This window comes from Labeo rohita, chromosome 4, assembly GCF_022985175.1.
Source record: "Labeo rohita strain BAU-BD-2019 chromosome 4, IGBB_LRoh.1.0, whole genome shotgun sequence".
In the NCBI taxonomy this organism is placed as follows: domain Eukaryota; kingdom Metazoa; phylum Chordata; class Actinopteri; order Cypriniformes; family Cyprinidae; genus Labeo; species Labeo rohita.
The window spans coordinates 27,860,759-27,881,975 of NC_066872.1; the positions used below are offsets into that span (position 1 = coordinate 27,860,759).

Genomic DNA, 21,217 nt, shown 5'->3' on the forward strand with positions numbered 1-21,217 from the left:
TGGAGGGAGGCGGCTAAAACAGTAATTTAAGCCACTGTAATGGAGTGTCTTTTTCTGGCTGGATCTCAGAAGGGGCATATCTGTCTGAGTCAAATGCGGCAACCCTTTATTTTACAGTTGTCTGCAGGAAGGCAAAGTGATAATTAATGTGGTGAATGTGTCTCCAAGTGCGAAAGCAAGAGTGGAAGTGAAAGTGTACGTGTGTGAGAGTGTGAGTGAGAGCGAGAGCGAAGTTGCATGTGTAAAATTGAGTATGAGAGACAGAAAGATGGGTAAAATGACCAGACACCTATAGTAAGGTAGTGTAGGTGTAGAAGAGGACTCTGATCTTTCTCAGGTCTTGCCAATGGTGTCATGTCAGGCACAGCGTCCTTCATATATCTCTAAATGCAGTTCTGCCATCACTTCTGCTATATACAGTCATGGGCAAAAATATCGTCACCCTTGCAATTCTGTCAGAAAACGCAACCCTTCTCTCAGAAAGTTGTTGCAGTTGCAAATGTTTTAGTTCTCACATGTTTATTTTTTTTGTTGTTTGCATTGGAACAACATGAAAAAAGCAGAGAAGAAAAGTCTGATGCAATTCCACACAGAACCAAAAAAATGCACTAGACAAAATTATTGCCACCCTTAACTTAATATTTGGTACCACGGCCTTTGTAAAAAATAACTGAAATCAATCGCTTCCTGTAACCTCTCTACTGGAATTTTGGACCACTCTTCTTTTGCAGACTGCTTTAGGTCATTCAGATTTGAAGGATGCCTTCTCCCAATTGCTGTTTTGAGATCTCTCAGGTGTTCTATGGGATTCAGATCTGGACTCATTGTTTGTATTGTAACCATTTCTGAGTGCTTTTTGAAGTGTGTTTCGGGTCATTGTCCTGCTGGAAGACCCATGACCTCTGGTGAAGACACAGCTTTCTGACACCGCCCACTACGTCATCAGATTTCATGATACTGTTCACACAGTTAAGGTATCCAGTGCCAGAAGCAGCAAAGCAACCCCAAAACATCTTCGAACCTCCACCATGTTTGACTGTAGGGACTGTGTTCTTTTCTTTGAAGGCCTCATTTCTTTTTCTGTAAACAGTGCCATGACGTCCTTACCAAAAAAGCTCTACTTTTGTCTCATCTGTCCACAGTACGTTCTCCCAGAGGGATTGTGGTTTTGTCACATAAGTTTTAGCAAACTCCAATCTTGCTTTTTTATGCCTTTGTGTCGGCAGTGGTGTCTCGCTGGGTCTCCAACTATAGCATCCCTTTTCATTTAGATGGAGACAGTGCGAGCTGACACTGTTGTACCCCGTGTCTGCAGATCAGCTTGAATTTGTTTGGAAGTTAATCAGGTTCTTTATCCACCATTCGAACAATCCTTCGTTGTAATTTTTCATAAATTTTGTTCTTCCGTCCACGTCCAGCGAGGTTAGCTACAGTGCCATGGGCTGTAAACCTCTTGATGATATTGTACACAGTGGACAAAGGAACACTAAGATCTCTGGAGATGGACTTGTAGCCTTGAGATTGTCCATGTTTTTCCACAATTTTTTCTCTTAAAGCCACAGACAACTCTTCACACTTCTTTCTTTTCTCCATGCTCAGTGTGACACACAACACAAAGGTTGAGTTAACTTTTCTCCATTTTAACTGGTTGCATGTGTTATTACTATATTGCCCACACCTGTTACTTGCAACAGGTGTGTCTAAATACAAATTACAGGAGCATCACATGTTTGAAAAGCAATTTTGAAAAGCAAAAAGCAAGTTTGACTTTTCTTCTCTGTTTTTAAGTGTTGTTGCAGTGCAAATAAGAACACATGTAAGCACATAAATACCAAAACATCTGCAATTGGAACAGTTTTCTGAGAGAAGTGTTGCATTTTCTGACAGAATTGCAAGGGTGCCGATATTTTTGGCAATGACTGTAAATGTATCAGCTTTAGCTCAATACTGTGTAAGGTTAAACTTCTTGAGTGCTTCTCATTCATTACAGCTTAGAAAAAGAATCTTGGGCTTTATTTTAGTTATAATGCATTAGAAGGTAGCTGGATATTAACACAACAGGTTCATCAGTTTATAGAGTTACTTTTAAAATGTAGAGTTTTGTTTGTAGCTGCTTGCACCTAAACAAAAATTATTTTTATTTGTGTTGTCTTTACGTTTCACAGAGACTGTTGCACCAGTATCTAATAAAAAAAGAAGAAGAAATCTTTCGGATATAAAAGCACCTAGCTGAAGAAACACCCACGCACAGCTGCAGATGTTTCAACATTTACTTGAAAATATGAATGAGTGTACAGTGAATTGGTTGGTGGTTAGATGCTTGAATTCAGCTCCATGATTCACAGAGCTGCACTGTGTTGTGGACCGAGGCACAGGGCACTTAGACAAACGAAGGCACGCAAATAACAAAACTCATTTACTTGCTTATTTACAATTAGAATGAGAAGAAACATGTTTGGTGGCTGCCTGTTTCTCAAGCTCATTATTTTTCAGCACTGGGTGAACAATCAAAGTTAAAAAAAAAATGGAAAGAAAACAATCAAAATTGGATCTGACAGACCTTGCCATTCATTATTAATGCTGGGGCTCAATCAGTGCCATTCAGGATTTCATTTTTAATGTCAGAATAACGTAAAATGAAAACAGCACACTTAAGAAAAAATATAATCAAGTGAAAGCCTCTGAGTGCTGTTTTGGGAGAAAAACAAATATAACATTTTACTCACGTGGGATTTTGTGCAGTTCATTCATGAACTTGTCTTTGACTTTGGAGAACATCTCATCTTTGGTCTCGCGGGGACCGGGTCCTGCTGCCTCTGTGCTGTTGCCCGATACCTCAGGCGCCGCACTAGGCGCAGGGTTCCCCACCAGAGCCTCCCTTCGACTCATCGCTGGATGTGGCAGCCAGGCAGAAGCTAACCAAAGAAAGACAAAAGAGGGTTACCCATATTATCTGGAATATTAATAAGGAAATATCAGGTGCACATTCACAATTCTTTCAATATCTTTGTCTGTTGGTTAATATATACAGATGCCTATGAATATGGGATGATACATTCATGTTAGACAGCTGCAGGGCAATAGTGGAATATTGATTCATTTCACTTATTTTGGATCTTTTGATTCTGTTAAACAAAGGTTCATTCAGATTTGTTCCAGTAAAGGTTTTATGAGAGTATTATAAGTGAGTCACTGAATCATTCACTCAACTAATTTTGTATTGCATTGTTGAAACTAACAGCCAAACCTTAATAAAAAGGAAAAACTCAAATGTCAAACTGAATAAACAACATCTCCTTTTTTGTTTAGTCATTATTCGTTGGAAGATTCTTGTTCACAAACATGTTCCAGTTCATCCTGTTCATTAATGAACAAAATTCTCTCATTTAGTGAGTCTCGTTCAGACTCAGAACACTGATTTTTTCCAGTTAAGGGGTGTGCTTGTTAACTTGGCTGGTTTAAACAATGAAATACTCTTTTACAGGCCACACAGGAAATTTGCTCAAGTCTTTTAAAGCCATCAAAGCAGTCATAAGCTTCACAAAGGAAAATCAGTGCATGAATGTGAACTTAAAGGGATGGTTTGGCCACAAATGAAAATTACCCCATGATTCACTCACCTTCAAGCCATCCTAGGTGTATATGACTTTCTTCTTTCAGATGAATACAAATGTCCTGGCTTTTCCAAGCTTTATAATGGCAGAGAATGGGGTTTAAGATAAAGATGGATGGATGAAGTTCAATAAAAGTGCATCCATTCATCAAAAAAGTGGGGTCGATAAAGGCCTCCTGAAGTACATTAATGCATTTTTGTAAGAAAAATATCTATATTTAAAACTTTATAAAAAGTAATTTCTAGCTTCTGCTGACTGTCATACGTGAGTTCAGGAGAGTGGCATTTCCAGTGGATGACGTAGGGCGTAGATGTAGCGTGACAAATGTGCAAATGCAGAGGAGAGAGCAAAACAAGAACTGGTAAAGAAACTTGTTGGAGGAATTTGATATAAGCCATTCTTTGCTATAAACAAAACTTGGTTCTCTCAAGATTAGCATATTCTCACCGGAGCTTACGCTACGCCTACATCCTACGTAATTTGCTGGAATGCCACTCTCTCGTGAACAGAAGCTAGATATCATGGTTTGTAAAGTTTCAAATATGAATATTTTTCTCATAAAAATGCATGGTTTTGCTTCAGAAGGCTGGAGCTGTGTGGAGCACTTTTTATGATGGATGGATGCACTTTATTGGACCTCAAAATCTCAACAGCCGTTCACTGCCATTATAAAACTTGGAAGAGCCAGGACATTTTTAACATAACTCAGAATGAAAAGACAGTCATATGCATCTAGGATGGCTTGAGGATGAGTAAATCATGGGGTAATCTTCATTTTTGGGTGAACTATCCCTTTAAGTTGTTCACTTAGAAGAGTCGTTCAAAAACACAGTTGTTCACAGCACCACTAATAGGGGATATAGATAGAAGCGGATAACAGGTCAGGAAGTGAGAGAAGGAGTGAGAATGAGAAAGATGAAAACTCCAGTGTGTGAGCGTCTAATTTAGTGTGCGAGGAAGGTGGAGAATAAGGTGTGATTTCAACGGGAAGCCTCGACTGCAGCATGCACTGAACGAACACGCTGCGAGGTGTGTTTAGCTGTTTAAACATCCTCCCATCCATCCTTCCTAATCTCTCTCTCGCGTTTACTCAGTCGTCTGTTCATTTACTCACTCCCTTGACTACAGACTCTCTCTGCTTCACCAGTTCATGTGCAGTCAGTGTTATATCTCTCTCGCCAGTACCGGCATGACCCCAGGAGGTCCTGAAGGCCCACGGCAGGTCGTAGTACGTGCTGATAACCAGCGAGAAGACTGAGAGCCTTGTTCTCCTCTAGCCACAGGACACGCAAGATCCGCCTACTCCCGCACAGCCGGTGTCGCTGCCATTGTACCTGCTCTGTAATTACTGCCATTGTCAATCACTCAGATGGAATAATAATAGATGGAATGAATGCAGCAGGTACGAAAGTTTAGAGGAGTCAGAATGAACTTGCAGTAAGTTTAATTAGACTTTATATCGGGCAGGACGGCTCTCCTCCTTTCTCTGCAGGTGACTGGCTGGAAACACTATGGAACTGTCGGAGCTGTTGTGTTGGACAGGTTGTCATCGCTGTGCTCATGTCGCTATGGTGACAGCAGGACTGATGGCCTACAGGTTAGAGTGTGTGGTGGGTTTCTTGTAGTCTGAGAGCGCATTCAAGGGCAAACTATAAATGTGATTTCACAAAATGCTTCAAAAACATTTCAGAAAATGGGATGCTTGGTGTTTGACAGTGTTGGGGAAAGTTACCTTTAAAAGTAATCAATACAATATTGCGTTACCATCTCGGCTCATGAAAATACGTGCCTCTATATACATTTCTGCAACACTAATTACGTACCTTACTGTGCAAAGTGAAATTTTCAGAGAGTGGCACTAAAACACGTTCAATACGTGTTCATGGCATGTTATTATTATGCTGGTACAGGCACATATTACTGCGTTTTTATTACGCTGCTTAATGCGCCTGTTCAGAATTCAAATATCCGGGGAGTGTCGCTAAAGGTTAATGCTTTATTGTGTTCGAAATATCCCCTAAACCAGACCCAACCCTAAACCTACCCAATAGTGTTAACAAATGCAAAAGTTACATAAAAACACATTTGTTGATGCAGCCATGCTATTTAGACTTCCTTGCACTCTAAAAAAAAGCCTTTTTTTACCCAAATGCTGGGTTCAGCCTGTTGGGTCATTTTATTGGGTTGTTTTTAATATTTTTACACAGGTGCTGGGGTATTTTTTAACCCAAGTGCTGGGTTCAACTTGTTGGGTCATTTTTAAAACTGGGTTATTTCAGATTTCAGTGACACAATGGCATGAGAATTAGCACTATTTTGGTAAAAAGCGACTACAGAGAACAGCTGAATACAGTAAAATTAAAACGCTACTTTTAAATATTACACTTTTTATGTCTAAAATGCTTGTTAAACAAGTTTAAATATATGTAATATTGTAAACTATGCTGTATTCACCCAAATAAATTACATTTGTCTTGTATTTTGTCCATGTGTTATTGCTTAATAATAATTGTTCATTTTTTTGATTATTGCTGTTGCCTCTAGTAATTCTGTGTTTTTTTAATAAGTTCCAGTCCATTTTAAGCCAGCAATATATATATATATATATATATATATATATATATATATATATATATATATATATCAGTGAAATGAATAATACTCAGACAAAAGGAAATATAAATTCAAAATTCACATAGTGTCAATCAATAAACACACACACACAAATTCATAGGGATATCCTCCACCTCAGTACAAATCAAAGTACCATAGCTTTAATAGTAGACACCATCAATGTATCGCTTTATAGCCACAGTACTTTTTTTTATAAGGAATAAAGATGTTGACCAACAGCTGGTCAAGCCTGTGAGCTGCTGGCTGCAAACTGCTGCTAATGACTTCACCACACCCTAACCAAGCTGCAGACTCTATGGGGAAGTGTTTACATATGTACACAGCAGCAGCTGTGTGGTCTGCTGACACAATAGGGTGTGAAGAGCACAAGATTCGACAGCTGTGACACTCACTAGCTATGGCTAGCTTTGGTTACACATCTCAATTCAGATCAAAATCAGTTTCTATAAGATTTTTGTAGTTGTAGACTGATCAGGCACTGACCTTTAAAAAGCTACATGTCTGGGCTAGTCTGGTTAACACAAGGTATGCTACTATACTATCATTTCTCAAAATTTCACATTGCAAATTTGTCCTTGTAGTGTATGAGAGAAAAAAAAAAATTGTAGAAGGTTGGTTGGGTGGATTGGTTCTTTGCAGAGGAAGGTTTCTGGATCACGGAGCTTCTCCTGACAGTCGAAAGGCGCTGTGTTTTTTGGAGCGGCGTGTCACTCTCGTGATATGATGTGGGCGGCAGTTGAGCTGGCAGCCAAGCTGAACTTTGGGAAGGTGGAGGAAGATGGGGGGAAAAGATGGATTTTGTGTGCTTTTGTGTGTGTGTGTGTGTGTATGCCGCACGTATGAATAGCACTGCTGCACACCTGCGAAGCTAGACTGCTTCACATGGTGAGTCATAGAAGTCCATTATAGAACTACACAAAAAGCCATAATTACTCACAAGCGGGTCGAGGCTGTGCAAGAATGTCCATTAGGCCATTACTATTTGTATCACACAGACAAAAGCAAGTTGCACGTTTAGGGGCTAAAACAGCAGGATGCAAGAGACATGCCTGTAGGAGGCAACTCTGTGTAAATCAAATGAAAGTGCTCAGTGTACAGCCTTCATATGGAACACACACCCCTCCATCTAAATGGCAAAACAGCCATTTTAAAGCAAAGCTCACATTTAGGCATAGATGCTAATCATCCAGACTTTAAAAAAACAGTCTCTATAAAATGGTAATGATGTCTCTGCAGGTCTCTATTAGATTTCAGAGCTCTAATAGCAGGAGCTGTTCTTGAATTTGGAGGTTTTTTGTAGTGTGCCTTTTAGATGAATGATTCATTGAAAACATACTCTCTTTGATGATTTATACGTACAGAGCAACTCAGAAATGAGTTTTCACACAATGGCCAAAGAACATCTACATGTTAATTTCCAGATGGAGGGCTGGTATTGCTAACCATAGTCTCTCATTGCCAGACTTTTAACTGTCAGCATAAAAAATAATCTAATTTGCAACTTATTCTAGTCATTAGAATAAGTAAATTCTGTCATTAATTACTCACCCTCATGTTGTTCCAAACACGTAAGACCTTCGGTCATCTTTGGAACACAAATGAAGATATTTTTGATGAAATCCAAGAGCTTTCTGACCCTGCACAGACAGCGACGCAACTACCACGTTCAAGTACTGACATGGAAGGGAAGAACTTGTTGAATAAAGTCGTTTTTTTTGTTTTCTTTGCATACAAAAGTATTCTTGCAGCTTCATAAAATAACGGTTGAACCACAGATGTCACATGGAATATTTCATCAAAAATATCTTCATTTGAGTTCCAAAGATGACCAAAGATCTTATGGTTTGGAACAACATGAGTGTGAGTAATTAACGACAGAATTTTCATTTTTATGTGAACTACCCCTTTAAGTTACCAACCTACCAGACCTCAACAAACCCGCCCCAAAGTCTGGCAGGTTAGATGCATCAATTTGTGAATAACTACTGACTTAGCTATTTAATTGCAAATAAACTATTTAAACTACACTAACTGCATAATGTGCTTCCAGGATGCACCGTACTCTCTTTACCCAGCCCAGTATGGGCCATGGCACTGAGCAGGTGAAAAATCCTTACCCAATTACCACTCTGCCAGATGGCACAGCATGGCTTTCATTGCACTCGCTCCGGTGCTCTGCGCATCAAACCGCGCTTCTCTCCCTCCTTTCCTCGCTTCCTGCTTCATCCCCCCGTTTTCCCAACTGGGTTACGCTCCTCCACCGAAACTTCCACTGCTGCCAGAGCAAAACTACCTCTCTACACCCCATCTATTCCACTCAGTAAGACACACTGAGCATTGCTTTTGTGTATGCTGGGTTGTCATTTGGTGCTTGAGTTGCTTCTACTTTGATTGGACTCTTCGCTTCTCACTTTTGAAGGCCCCAGAGTGTGTTTTCTAAACTGTGGCACTTAAAACTGCGTCAGAGTGATGCCTCAGCCCATAAACACTCTGGCGATAAATGTTAGTCATGTTATCACGCGAGGGAGGGCAGGTGAGGATGCTTGGGCCCATGCCATTGCGCTTTCTTTCATCATGCAGAAATTAAAATAGTGGCGCAAAGCGCATGCCTTGAATCACAATGAATGCCTTCGCTTTGGACTTTGATCTTGTTCGTCTATATGTCCTGGTTTAAATTCAAGGCTTAATCAAGCATGTAATCATCAATTACTTCCACTTAACTGGAGCTGACTTCCATTTGTCACCAGCGATACAGCACTGCAACATGTTTATTGCATATTAAAAAACAAATGCATGCATAATGCAATCAAGAAATGGTAGTGTGGATTTGCAACCGAGAGAAGACATTTCATATTCGCTGATGCACTAAATCTCAATGACCAATCAACATGTGCGTAATGCGTCTTCACAAGTTCGATTGTGTTTGAGTCATTTCTGTGAAATACTTGCAGATGCACCAGTCTCTCAACACTGGGTGTGAAATGGTGTGGATGGCTGTGATTTCGATGGAGTTGTCACGAAAATGTCTACAATTATATTTAGATGCTTTTGTATGTGCATGTACATACAGTAACATCAAAAAGTATTCATCTAGTTGATCACGTATTGTTCTGCTGTCATGCAAAGCCCAATTAAAGTTTAAAAGCCTTTTAAAATGGATAGTCACAACTCTAATTGGATGAGGGACATTTTACAAAGTTGTAAATCGTTGATATGTACACACCTGGGACAGCATATAATTTGAATTAAATGTATTCATGTAAAACACTGCTATGTTACAGTAGGCATATCATCTGTATTACTTTCTGAAACTAATACAAATTCTTAATAATAAATGAAAATGCTTATTTAACATTTTATAATAAACCAGAGTAATACACCACCAAATTATTTTTTTTTCTTTTTAAATGGCAAATGTTGAAGATAAAGAAGTAAGTGGAGTATGAGACAAAGTTGTTAGCAAGAAACAAAGTGGAAAAAATACCTAAAGATGTTGTGTCACTATTTAATTTGGCAGAGCAAATTTGCATTGGAGAACAGGTGAAAATTCCATCTCAATGAGGGTGTTGAGAAAAGTAAATTGCTAATTGTGGGAAATGAATGTTCTTGAACACATATTGTTTTATTTATAGATGTGTTCAATTTACTGTGTTATTGAAGGGAGAAAAAAAAACAAAGTGTTAAAATTTAGAGGTGTAACAAACAAAATAGGGAAAAATGCAGAGTGGAGGGAGAAAGCGCTCTGTTCTGTAAGTTTGTGTGATTGTGTATATAAAAGGAAGCAAGCGAGGTGAATATGTAATGTAAACAGAATTGAACCATTTGATATATACTACATTAGAGAACGATAACCATAATAATATAGCATGGTACTTTTTCAACAGTTTAACAGTCATCTCCCACATTTATAAATATGCTAAATTCAGCAACTTAACATGCATAACCTCGTTTATTTCTAATGTTGTGTTTGCATGAATAATACATGCGGTTGTAGATAGCTGACTGTACAAAGTGAGTCAAGTACAAAGGAAAAGTTCAAACCAAATCATTATTTGAGCTAGCAGTGAGGTGCATATATCAGCTGTAATGACTGTGGAAAAAGCTGGAGTGGGAAGGGGCTAATGGTGCGTAATCGTTTTGTCAAACAACGGGTCCGAAGCAGAGGAAGTAGAAAAGAACAAAGTAAAAGGACACATTGGGTTGAGTCTTAAAAAAAACCACTAAAAAAACGTCTGGATGAATGCTATGGTTTGGATCAATAGTACAAATCAATAAGATGAGAAAGCGAAAGAAAGAGGAGGAGAGATGAAAAACACTGGTAACACAAACTGGCAAGAGATTGGACGCTACAGGCAATGAACAAGCGTGAAAACGGATGAGCAGCTTCAACCTCTCAGCGGCAACAACAACAATCATGTTTTTGTAGTTGCATTTGATTATATAATGACCCTTTGTAAATACATATCGACATTTAGCTTATTCAGCTCTCCAATAGATTTTCTTTTGTGTTTAATCAAACAAAAATTACAGTTCAACTTTTCCTTTAGAGCACTTTTCCCTTAGCCTTACAAAACCGCAGGAAGAAAACTACCGAAATACCAATATAACCGGCTGTAGCTTTATAGATAAAGTGTGTAACCACATGTAATTGAAAAATGATGTTTTCACACAGGTTTATCGTGAGAAGGGATACATGAGTATTTTAATGTCAAACTCTTGTGTTTACACAGGTAAGTTTTAATCTAGTTTTGACGTTGGCATTCATAATGTTGTGTTTCATTTAAAGATAATGTTTGCCAAGACGTTCAAATTGCTTTCCCGTGGAGATAAAGCAATAATCATAACAAAGGGAAATCTTTTGATCCGAAGGGAGAACCAACAACGCAATTATATTAAAATGAAATTTAAAAAAAAAGAAAACCAAACACAATTAAAGGCTGTATGACAGCAAATAAATAGTTCACTTGTGTTGCGTCAAACAATTAACAGCACTTTATTGAATTGCATGACGCTTATCAGACAAATAGTAATTAAAGCCTCTAAAGTAAATGCCATTTCATTTTATGATCAAAACAAGCGTTATCTATAAAGAAACAGTACATGAACTATATGAATATGCAAAGTGCATACTAATGTATTTCAGTGCATGCTGCAATTTGGACAGCAGATAATTAGTATCAGAACATTCCAGGACTACAGTTTAAATGCTAAAATACACTACACAAGTTTCATACATTTGTTGAAGATGTAAGTAGTTACAGAGGAAAAATTGGGCATCGTACACTAAATGACTGAGGATCACACACTACCAGACTTTCAAGTTGTTCTGATCATAAACTCAACTCAAAATATCTAACGTTTCATATCCTCTGACTGGATGGAATCAGAGTCAAAAGATAAGAAAAAATCTGTGTCTGTGTCCATCATACACTACTCAATTTTCTATGAAATCTGTCAACTCAAATCTGCAGACTGGCTCTGACTTTCGCCAGCTAGTGTTGACACTTCCAGTCTGTAAATCAGGGGAGAAATCTGGGCAAATATTGTGTAGTGTATTCCAGCCTTAAGTGTATGGTTAAAGCCATTTTTCAATAAATAATATATTTATATATTAAGGTACTGTTTCTATTCTATAGTCACTGTATGTTTTCATGAGCTAGAGGTCAGTAGAATAATTAGGCCATAAGGAACAAACTGGAATGTCAAGGGCAAAATGTACAATATGAATGCATAATTCACTTCTTTTTCAGCAAAACTTGCCAGGGGGATTGTAGTAATTAACCTCCGGGAGGCTTTAACTCTGCTATGGGACAAGGTGACATTATAGCAAATTATTACATGGCTTCCACAATGGAATACTCGATTCTGATTGGTCAGTCACCACATTTCAAAGTATGATATTCCCTGTTAACAACCGTTAAAGACTAATAACACAGGCTCATCCGGGTAACTCACTCTCACATTTCATACCAATACAGCTGCTGTCATTTTGTGATGATTGTTTTGTACGCAGTAATGGATTATAATATAACTAACAAACTGGTAAGATTTTGAAACATTTTCATCTTAAATTGATATCTTTTATCGCCATAATTATTTATGTGGTGAAATGGTGTGGTATGACTGTGCCGTCTTTCTTCACTAAAGCTTTGCGTTCAAATAAATCAGATCAGTGTTTTATGTTTAATCATTTACTTTTGTGGCAATCAGCCGTGTAATAAGCCTGATAATGTACATCCAGCCGGACACAATCGCAAAATAAAGCCCTTCAGTCTTATTCAAGAGCCTTCCACTTTGTGTCAGGCTGCTGATAAGCTTTTTGGGCTTTATTCTGCGAAAGCAACGGGCTGGATATACATTATCATTATCCCAAACCACAGGTAAAATGGATACAATCAAACTAAAAACCTGTCTGTCTGCCTATCAGTGGTGTGTGGTGGTGTTCTGAAATGAGAAGGCAAAGTTCTCAAAGTTTTTTTTTTTTAATCAAATTCACGTCCCAGTCACCTTTTCTTGATTAAATAAACATTACTTACACCATAAGAAAAAGATTACATTAACAATGCAATCAATATTCTATTCATTTAAATCAAGTATAAATTTAATCAAGTTAGTTTTTTTTCACATCTATTTCAAAATAATCACTCAAGCACTAACAATTTAAATAATATATTTTATATGTGAACTCATGTTGAGCTATTCTTTTAAATAACTTCTTTTTAAACATTTAACTATTTTTCAATTTTTCAGATCATTAGTCAACAAAGCTCACAGGGAATTTTTACATTTCATCAAGCTGATTACTCAATAAAGAACTCCCATAGATCATATTTTCATGTCATTTTAAGTGTTATTTTGATGTAACAAAGCGGTTATTTCTAAGTGTGAGTTGTTTACTTGCTTTTTTAAATTAGTCTCCCCATTAACTAAATTAAATTGTTTATTCAGACTGATTTGCGAACACGGAATGTGCACAAACACAAGAAAAGTGTTTTTTCGCATGAGCCAATCACAGCTGATCATACCAGTCACAACCAATCATATCATTGCCTCCTCTCACAAGACTTTCCCCTATTCATTCTCAATTACCCACCATTAAACCCACCGCATGCTTTAGGGGGTCTGTTAAAACTCAGTGGGCTCAGGGGAGGCGAGAGAGACGCGGACACCTGTTGTAGCTTTACCTGCTGGTGTCACAGAAAAACGAGTGACTTAAACACTGTTTAATGTTATTTTTGTAATATTGGTATTGTTTAATTTTTCCACTACAATTTTTTTTCTCATCCAAAATTTTGGGGAGATACTTCCTCCCTTGCCTCCTCGGAGGAATCACCCGTTCTGTCTATCTATTGTAGTTACAAGCAATTAATCAAATTTAAAGGCAAAAAATGTACATTTTAGACCATTCTTACAAAGAAATTCTGGGCATCACTATTGTACAATCACTCCATCAAGCCAAACCTTGAAAGAAACCAGGTTGATCGTTAATAACGCACTGTGTGTGTCGGCATTTATATGTGAATAAGTGAGTGAAATAGAGAGAATTGAAAGTAAGATAAGAGCAGTAGAGTCCTCCGGTGTCCAGGGGCTGTGCTTAAGTCCCCTGCAGTCCATCTCTAGGGTAATGAAAGTGGAAAAGTTATTAACCTCGCTTTGCTGCAGGGCCACTGCCTCTCTATTTAGCCCATGCACAAAATCCCCCCCTTTTTCAATTACCTCTCGCTACCACGGAGGATGATGAAAAACTCCTAAATTCCTCCTCTTTGTTGCTTATAAACTACCCTGGAAAACGGACTTGAGACAGTGAATGCAGAATCGCATCAACTTGGGCAGAAAACCCGACGTGTGAGAGGAACCCTCAGGGCATCGCTCGCTCATCGGCTCACAGCTGCTCTCATTTAAACCCTGAACAAGTGTAAATAATGGACGTTTGGCTGAGGCAGGGCAGATCTGCTGGGGAACGAGGGTACATTTGGGAAGCGAGAAGTGATGGGAGTAATACAGACAGGTTTTTTGGCATATGAGCGTTTTCGTGAGAACAGCAAGCCAGCTGTTGCCTCAACACAACTTTCGTCTCGACAGAGACCCAAGTTCAACCTAACTGTGTTTTTTTAACACCCTGACTTATTTGTGACCAAAAAGCACCAATCATTTATTCATTAACATGACACCAGTCAAACACCAGTCATTAAATGCTATTAGTCATCCAGTGTAGGCAATGGCCCCAGGCCAGGATGTCTGTTGTTTATTTCATCATGTTTTTTCTTGCTTTAGTGTAATTGGGTTTGTAGGAGCCCTGAGCCTCTCTCATGTACACCCACACACACACATTTAGTGGTATGAAGGGATAAAGAGTGACGTCTCATGTGGAGATCCCTAGGGAGCTTGGCGTCATGGCCACTAGCATCAAGCTGGGTGTATGCACATATATATATGTACAGGTGGGAAGGTGAATCAGCAGGTCAAAAAATAGCTTAGTGCAACAACTGAATAAACATACATTTACAATGATGACACGGTCAGGTCTGAAAACATACATAACCACAAAACAAATTTTCCAGAAAAGAAATATTTATGCAGGCGAAGGCTACTTAAATTGTCTCCATTTGCTATCCATTAAGTTACATTGCTTTAGAAAAAACAATTGAGGTGATGTATGGTTTGTTAGGATAGGACAATATTTGGCCGAGATACAATTTTTTTTGAAAATCTGTAATCTGAGGATGTAAAAAAAAAAAAAAGAAAGAAAAAAATCAAAATATTGACAAAAAGAAAAGCATTTTAAGTTGTCCAAATAAAGTTCTTAGCAATGCATATTACTAATCAAACATTAGGTTTTGAAATGTACATTATTAACATGATTTTACTTAATATCCTAATGATTTTTGGCATTAAAGAAAAATCAATAATTTGGACCCACACAATGTATTTTTTGGCTGTTGCTACAAATACACCCATGCTACTTAAGACTGGTTTTGTGGTCCAGGGTCATATTTGTTATTTATAATACTATATGAGAAAGCTCTAACAGATCAAGTTCAATTTACCCTTCAAATGTTTCAGAATGTACTGTAATTAACAGGTCAGTAATGACCAAAAAGCAAGAAAATTCTATAAACTTCCCCCAAAAATCAGTGCCTTGTCTATTCACCATGTGAAACACATTTCACACAGCTCTCCATTTTGTACTATGCCTGCTGCCATTTTACGACACTGAGGTGAACAGACACTACGCGGGTTAAAAAAGGATATCTTTCAAAAAAACAGGAAGGAGGACAGAGAAAGAGACAGAATGAGGGAAAAAAACGATAGCAGACAGTGAAGGGGGAGAAAAGGGACTGGAGAGGGCAGGACCCTAGGGGCTAGAGGGAAAAAAGCTCGCTTAGAAAGATCAGAAGTGACAAGGTGAAGCAGAGCATGATGGGATTCCACTCTGCCTGTTTGGTATTTTTGAGAGAAGGCTTATATAAGTGATATGAATACAGCAAGAGATACACATAAATCTACAATATAGGCCAAATAAAGCAATAACCGTGAAAGTACTATTCTTAATAACAAAGGCAAAATGTTAAAAGTGGCGAAACCAGTGGCGACGACAAGTATGTTTTATCTTATTTTGCACTGTTAACCTGCATAATGAGCATGATAATTCACAGGAAAATGGGAAATGACTCCACATTATTTATTAGAGAGACTGTAAGGCACTGCTGTACTAATATTAAGTCTATTTTTATTCTACTTCTCCTCTTTCACAATTTCCTGCAATTAATTCAGCATGAACTACTAAAGATAGACATATAATTTCAGTCTTAGGATCTGTTTTTTTCCTATAAATGTTAAATTTAGGGTTAAAATGTAGAAAATCACCCACTGACCCCTTTTAATTCATTGCTATTTGACCTGAACTGACTACAAAACAAACACTGTTTAACTGGAATTTGAACTTACTGAATTAAACACATTCAAAACAGGATGTTTGGTTTTGCAACGCTAGTTTTCAGACAAACCCTTTTGACTAATTATGCCTTTAAATGCAAGTGAACTATAATTATGATTTTCACAGTTCAACTGTCAAAACACTCCTTTACTTTGCATTCTTTTACTTCCATTCCAACTGTCTTTCTTTAAAGGAGAAGTTCACGTCAGAATGAAAATTTCTTTATAATTTAATCACCCCCATGTCATCCAAGATGTTCATGTCTTTCACAAACTACATTTTTTGAGGAAAACAGTCCAGGATCTTTCTCCATCTAGTGGACTTCAATGGTGGCCAACTGGGTTGTAACGATACATGTATTCGTACCCAACCGTCACGGTACGGGCATCTTGGTTCGGTGCATGAGGCCTTACAACGAATACAGGCCAGTAGTTGCGCACTTGAAAACAAAGCCCACTAGACAGTGATCATGTGCTGATTGTGAACGCGTCTCTCACTGACAAAGGAGTATAACGTTACTTTAAAGGCTTGCGCACTCAAATGTCTGCGAAATGGAGCTTTGTGTCCTTGTATCCTACCTCTCTCATTCAGCACAAATCCAAAAATTCCATAATATTTCCATATTTTCGATGCATCCAAATGCGAAACTACTATTTATTATGCAAATTATAGACTTTGTACTTCAGTCGCGTTCTAAGGGTGACAAAGTGAGGTGGGTGCGCTGATGTTTGGTTCACTGTGTTTTATTTTGATAAAGTACCAACTGCGCTGTCAAGTTAGCAATGCTGGAAGCCTGGAACTGATATGTTTTGTGTTTGTGTGCACCGGCACGATTACTTCAACTTTCCTCATACCAGCAAAATCAACTTAAACAAAAAACAAATAGAATGTCGCTTTCTGCCATTTGAGTTTCCTTTCTGTCACAAACTGAACTGAAACTCAGCAAATATAGGCTATGTTACGTGTGGCACAGTTTTTTCCCTTGTCTGTCAGTTAAAATTAAATATAATATAATGTAAATATAATATAAATTAAATATATTGGTATATAAGTATTTATTCCTTGTATGTATACATGTACTGCATATTCTATAGCCTATATATGACATTAATTTGATATAATATTTAGTATTTTCACATGTAGATGCATGAAAAAAATTGTAATGTGTACTACTGTCTGTTTAAAGCATAGTAGATTTGTTTTTTTTCCTGTTGCACCGAAATCGTATCGAACTGTGACCCTCGAACCGAGGTATGTACCGAACTGTGACATGTGTACCGTTACACCCCTAGTGGCCAACAGGTTGAAGGTCCAAATTGTAGTTTCAATGCAGCTTCAAAGGGCTCTACACGATCCCAGCTGAGGAATAAGGATGTTATCTAGCAAAACGAGCGGTCATAAAAACGTTCATACTTTTACATTAATTTAAACATGTTTTCACATTGGAAAAGTCACGTGGTTAGTTCTTTGTCTGTGTACTTCAGTTCGAAAAGGTAGGGTAGGGTGAAAAACTCCATCTCACTTTCTCCTCCAACTTCAAAATCGTCTGACATTATTTTACCTTTTTTTGTAAAGGGCGTTTGGCTTTGTAAACACTGGGTCGGATAATTGGTAATTCGTGAGGTCGAGCTAGTGCAAGACAAGCATTTGTGGTTAAAAAGTATATAAATTTGTATTTTTCGTAGAAAATGACCGATCATTTCGCTAGATAAGACACTTATTTCTCAGTTGGGATCGTGTAGAGCCCTTTGAAGCTGCACTGAAACTGCAATTTCTCTTCACTGAAGTCCACTATATGGAGAAAAATCCTGGAGTGTTTTCCTCAAAAACCTCAAAAACCTTAAAAAAAAAAAATTGTCAGGAAATTTTCATTCTGTAAGTGAACTTCTCTTTTAAAGTCAATTTTCAAATTAAACTTCAGTTTTACGCTATTTACAACCACAGTTCAAACTGAATTGGTCTTTATTGTAAAATTCTATTCTACTGTGCGCAGCCCTGACGTGCACAACAGTTTGATAAATATAAAAGCTGTATAAAAGCTTTAATGCATGTTCGAGCAAGTGCTAAACAGCTCATAATGTCATACAAGGGCAGAGGGGTGATTAAACAACAGCAGTAATCTGATTACATTTGTAGCCAGGTTACTGTTGTGTTTATGAGTGAGTGTGTGTGTGAATGTGTGTGAGAGAGAGAGAAAAGAATTGATTGGTATACCCTATTACTTCTCTTTTTATTCTTTATAGGTGGATGTCAAATGTGATGCAGTGTGTGCTAGTAGATTGCTTTTGGACCAAGGGCTTGGCCTTTCTCTTTCTCTCAGCCCTTCTCACCTGTGATTTACAGTGCCTGCAAGAGCCCTGTACACCTCTCTAATTGAAAAGGAAAGAATGGGACGGGCTAAACTGTCAGCGCACAGGACACCTGACCGTCCCACTCCACAAGTTCCTTTACACAGATGACGGCTTTAGAAGGAAACAACATTAAATTGAACATAAGTAGCTCAAAACAAACACTACTTGGGAGCGGGGCCCATCAAAAACGGTTTGTTGGGGCACCCCAAGATTTGTGGTGCACAATTTTATCTGCTAATTTGCACTGTGCTCCTTCCACAGATGCAGCTCTTAACAACTCATTCTGCTCTCTCCATGACTCCCACGTTAGCGAGTCTTTCATTTTTTGTAGATAAAGAGGGTATTTTGCAGCTGGCACTTCACACACACACTCACACAGGCAGTCAGTATGTACTTGCAAGGGCTGTTTGTCCTGAGAGTGTGAATTTGAATATATTTTCAGCGTTGTGTAACGCTTTGCATTTTAGGATTTTATCCATGGAGCGGCTTTATAAAAAAAGATGAATCCACCGCTGCTGGCAACACTACGAATTCACCGGTTTTGTGATTTACATACTTCCACTGGCAGTCAAAGAGTCTCTTCTAATCTCAGAAGGCTTTGGCCTAATCCAAACCTCCTCAGGTTTTCCCCTTGATTAATTTAGAAGAATAGCAGACAGGTTCAATCCGGACTGCTCACCTGCCCCTTTTCATTCAGTATTAAATTTAAAGCCCATAGGTGAGGATTTGGGTTTAAGACCTTGGTTTTGTATTTGATTTTTAAGTTGGTCGATTCACTTGGTGTCAATGGGCAGCTACTTGTATTGGGAAAGTATATATTTCTGGGGAAGAAAAAGGCTCCAGAATAGTTTGCTGTGATTTGATTTCAGTAACATATTTTAAATGATAAAATCTGACAGCAGAGAGTGAACCATGCATACAATTTTGCATATTAAAATTTAACTCTTAAGCAGCAATTATTACTATTTACTATTTAAATTTCAGATCGTATTGTGCATATTTCAATAGTGCATGCCAGTTTCAGATCTTTTGAATTTCTTTTCTTCTTAAGAAATTGTATATATATATATATAAACTGCAACAAGAGGGCCTCTGAAAAGTGTACTTTGTCATCACCAGCAAAGTACATACTTCAGGTGCATGGTCTGAAAAGTCCTTTACTGTATCTGAATTCTGTACTGTAATAAAACACTATTGTAGTGCAGAACCCTTGCTGAAAAGTGGCATCTTAACTAGCTTAAGTCTTCCATCAAAAAGTTGCATGACTATTCAGCTAGATCAACACCAAACCAGCAGTCTATCCTGTAGGCACAAGCATATTAGTGTGATTTCTATTCGCAAATAAAGTCAATTCTGGCATGTTTCTTCACACGCTGGCAGAACGAAAAAGTGATAGACGAAGATAGAGAGAGGTGAAGATGAAAGAAGAGGAAGTGTGATGGAAAGGGTTCTGCTGTGTGTGATGCTTGGACTCTGACAGGTAATCTAAAGTGCAGTGGTTGTAGTGTTCAGCATTCTCCTCTCTGATGTGAATTGACAGTCACAGGACAGTCTGACTGATGTTTCCACTTCTCACTCCCTGCATGTCTCAACAAGCTGTAACATCTCTCTTTCTATCTCACTCTCTTTCTCATTCTGTGAAGGACAAACTGTGCTGGTGGAGAACGTAAATGAAATAAACCTATAGAAGCCAGTGTATAGTCTAGTATAAGTTTCCACACAAGATTTTGTAATAATAAAATTACATTTCCTTTTATTTCTTATGTTTAATCATTGCACAAATTCTGGAAGCGGTATGTAAACTTACGATTATAACTGTAAGATGCTCAAAGCAGAAGGCAGATTCAGAGGACTTGAGGGTTGAGCAAGTCTTGAGGCAGAAAAATCTGTCCTGCATTGACGTTTTACTCATCAAAGCTAATTAGTATTACGATTATAAGTAGACTGAGAAAACAGAGAGAGAGAGAGCTGTCAAGCTCATCAAGTGAAGACTGTTTTCATTGCTCAAGTCAAGAATCATTACAATCATTTACAACTGCGCAGGCAAAGCCACGACTGACACTAACAAACCTGTCAAAGAGGGTCTCAATATAAATATCCTATTTGTTCTCAGAGATTTCGATTGCTCAATGCAACAAGATTTTTGTCCAGGTAATTGAGAAAATCTTAATATTAGGACTTATGGCTTAGTAGTATTTGTAGTAGAAAAACCATGAAAGATATATGTTATTTAAAATATCCACATCGTTTTATACATATTTTGGACTGGAGGAGGCGCCATTATTTCGATGACATCAAATGGTTGCACTCTGTGAGCTACTGGCACTACCTGTTGCTATTTTTACCACAACACAACTCTTAATACACAACTTGGAAAATAAAATACTGATATGATGACCAAAGCTACTGAAAGAGCTTACAAGTGGCAATGGATATAAGCACAGACTTAAACCAAATGCCAAACCATAGATTTTCCTCACAAGGAGTCTAAATGCCCCTGGATACTGAGTGAAATCCTCGCTCAGAAACTCCAGCAGTGGCGTAATGACAAGCGGCGGCATGTTTATGTCAAGATGGCATCTAGCGTTTCTTGTCTCTGCCATTTGTAAGCTCTTTCAGTAGCTGTGGTCTACTAAAAGCCACAAAGACATCAGTATTTTATTTTCTGAGCGCTGCGGTAA

The 21,217-nt window shown here is 38.1% G+C and overlaps 1 protein-coding gene across 4 annotated transcripts in view; it reads right to left on the reverse strand.

Moving 5' to 3' along the window:
• syt1a (synaptotagmin Ia) overlaps nt 1-21,217 on the reverse strand; it is a 218,537-nt gene that overhangs the window by 43,592 nt on the left and 153,728 nt on the right. For all 4 annotated transcript variants that reach the window (XM_051107565.1, XM_051107564.1, XM_051107562.1 and 1 more), the window contains one exon: nt 2,727-2,915. In XM_051107565.1, the coding sequence (XP_050963522.1) occupies nt 2,727-2,889 (163 nt within the window). In that variant the 5' untranslated portion in view covers nt 2,890-2,915. The remainder of the gene's footprint in view (nt 1-2,726; nt 2,916-21,217) is intronic.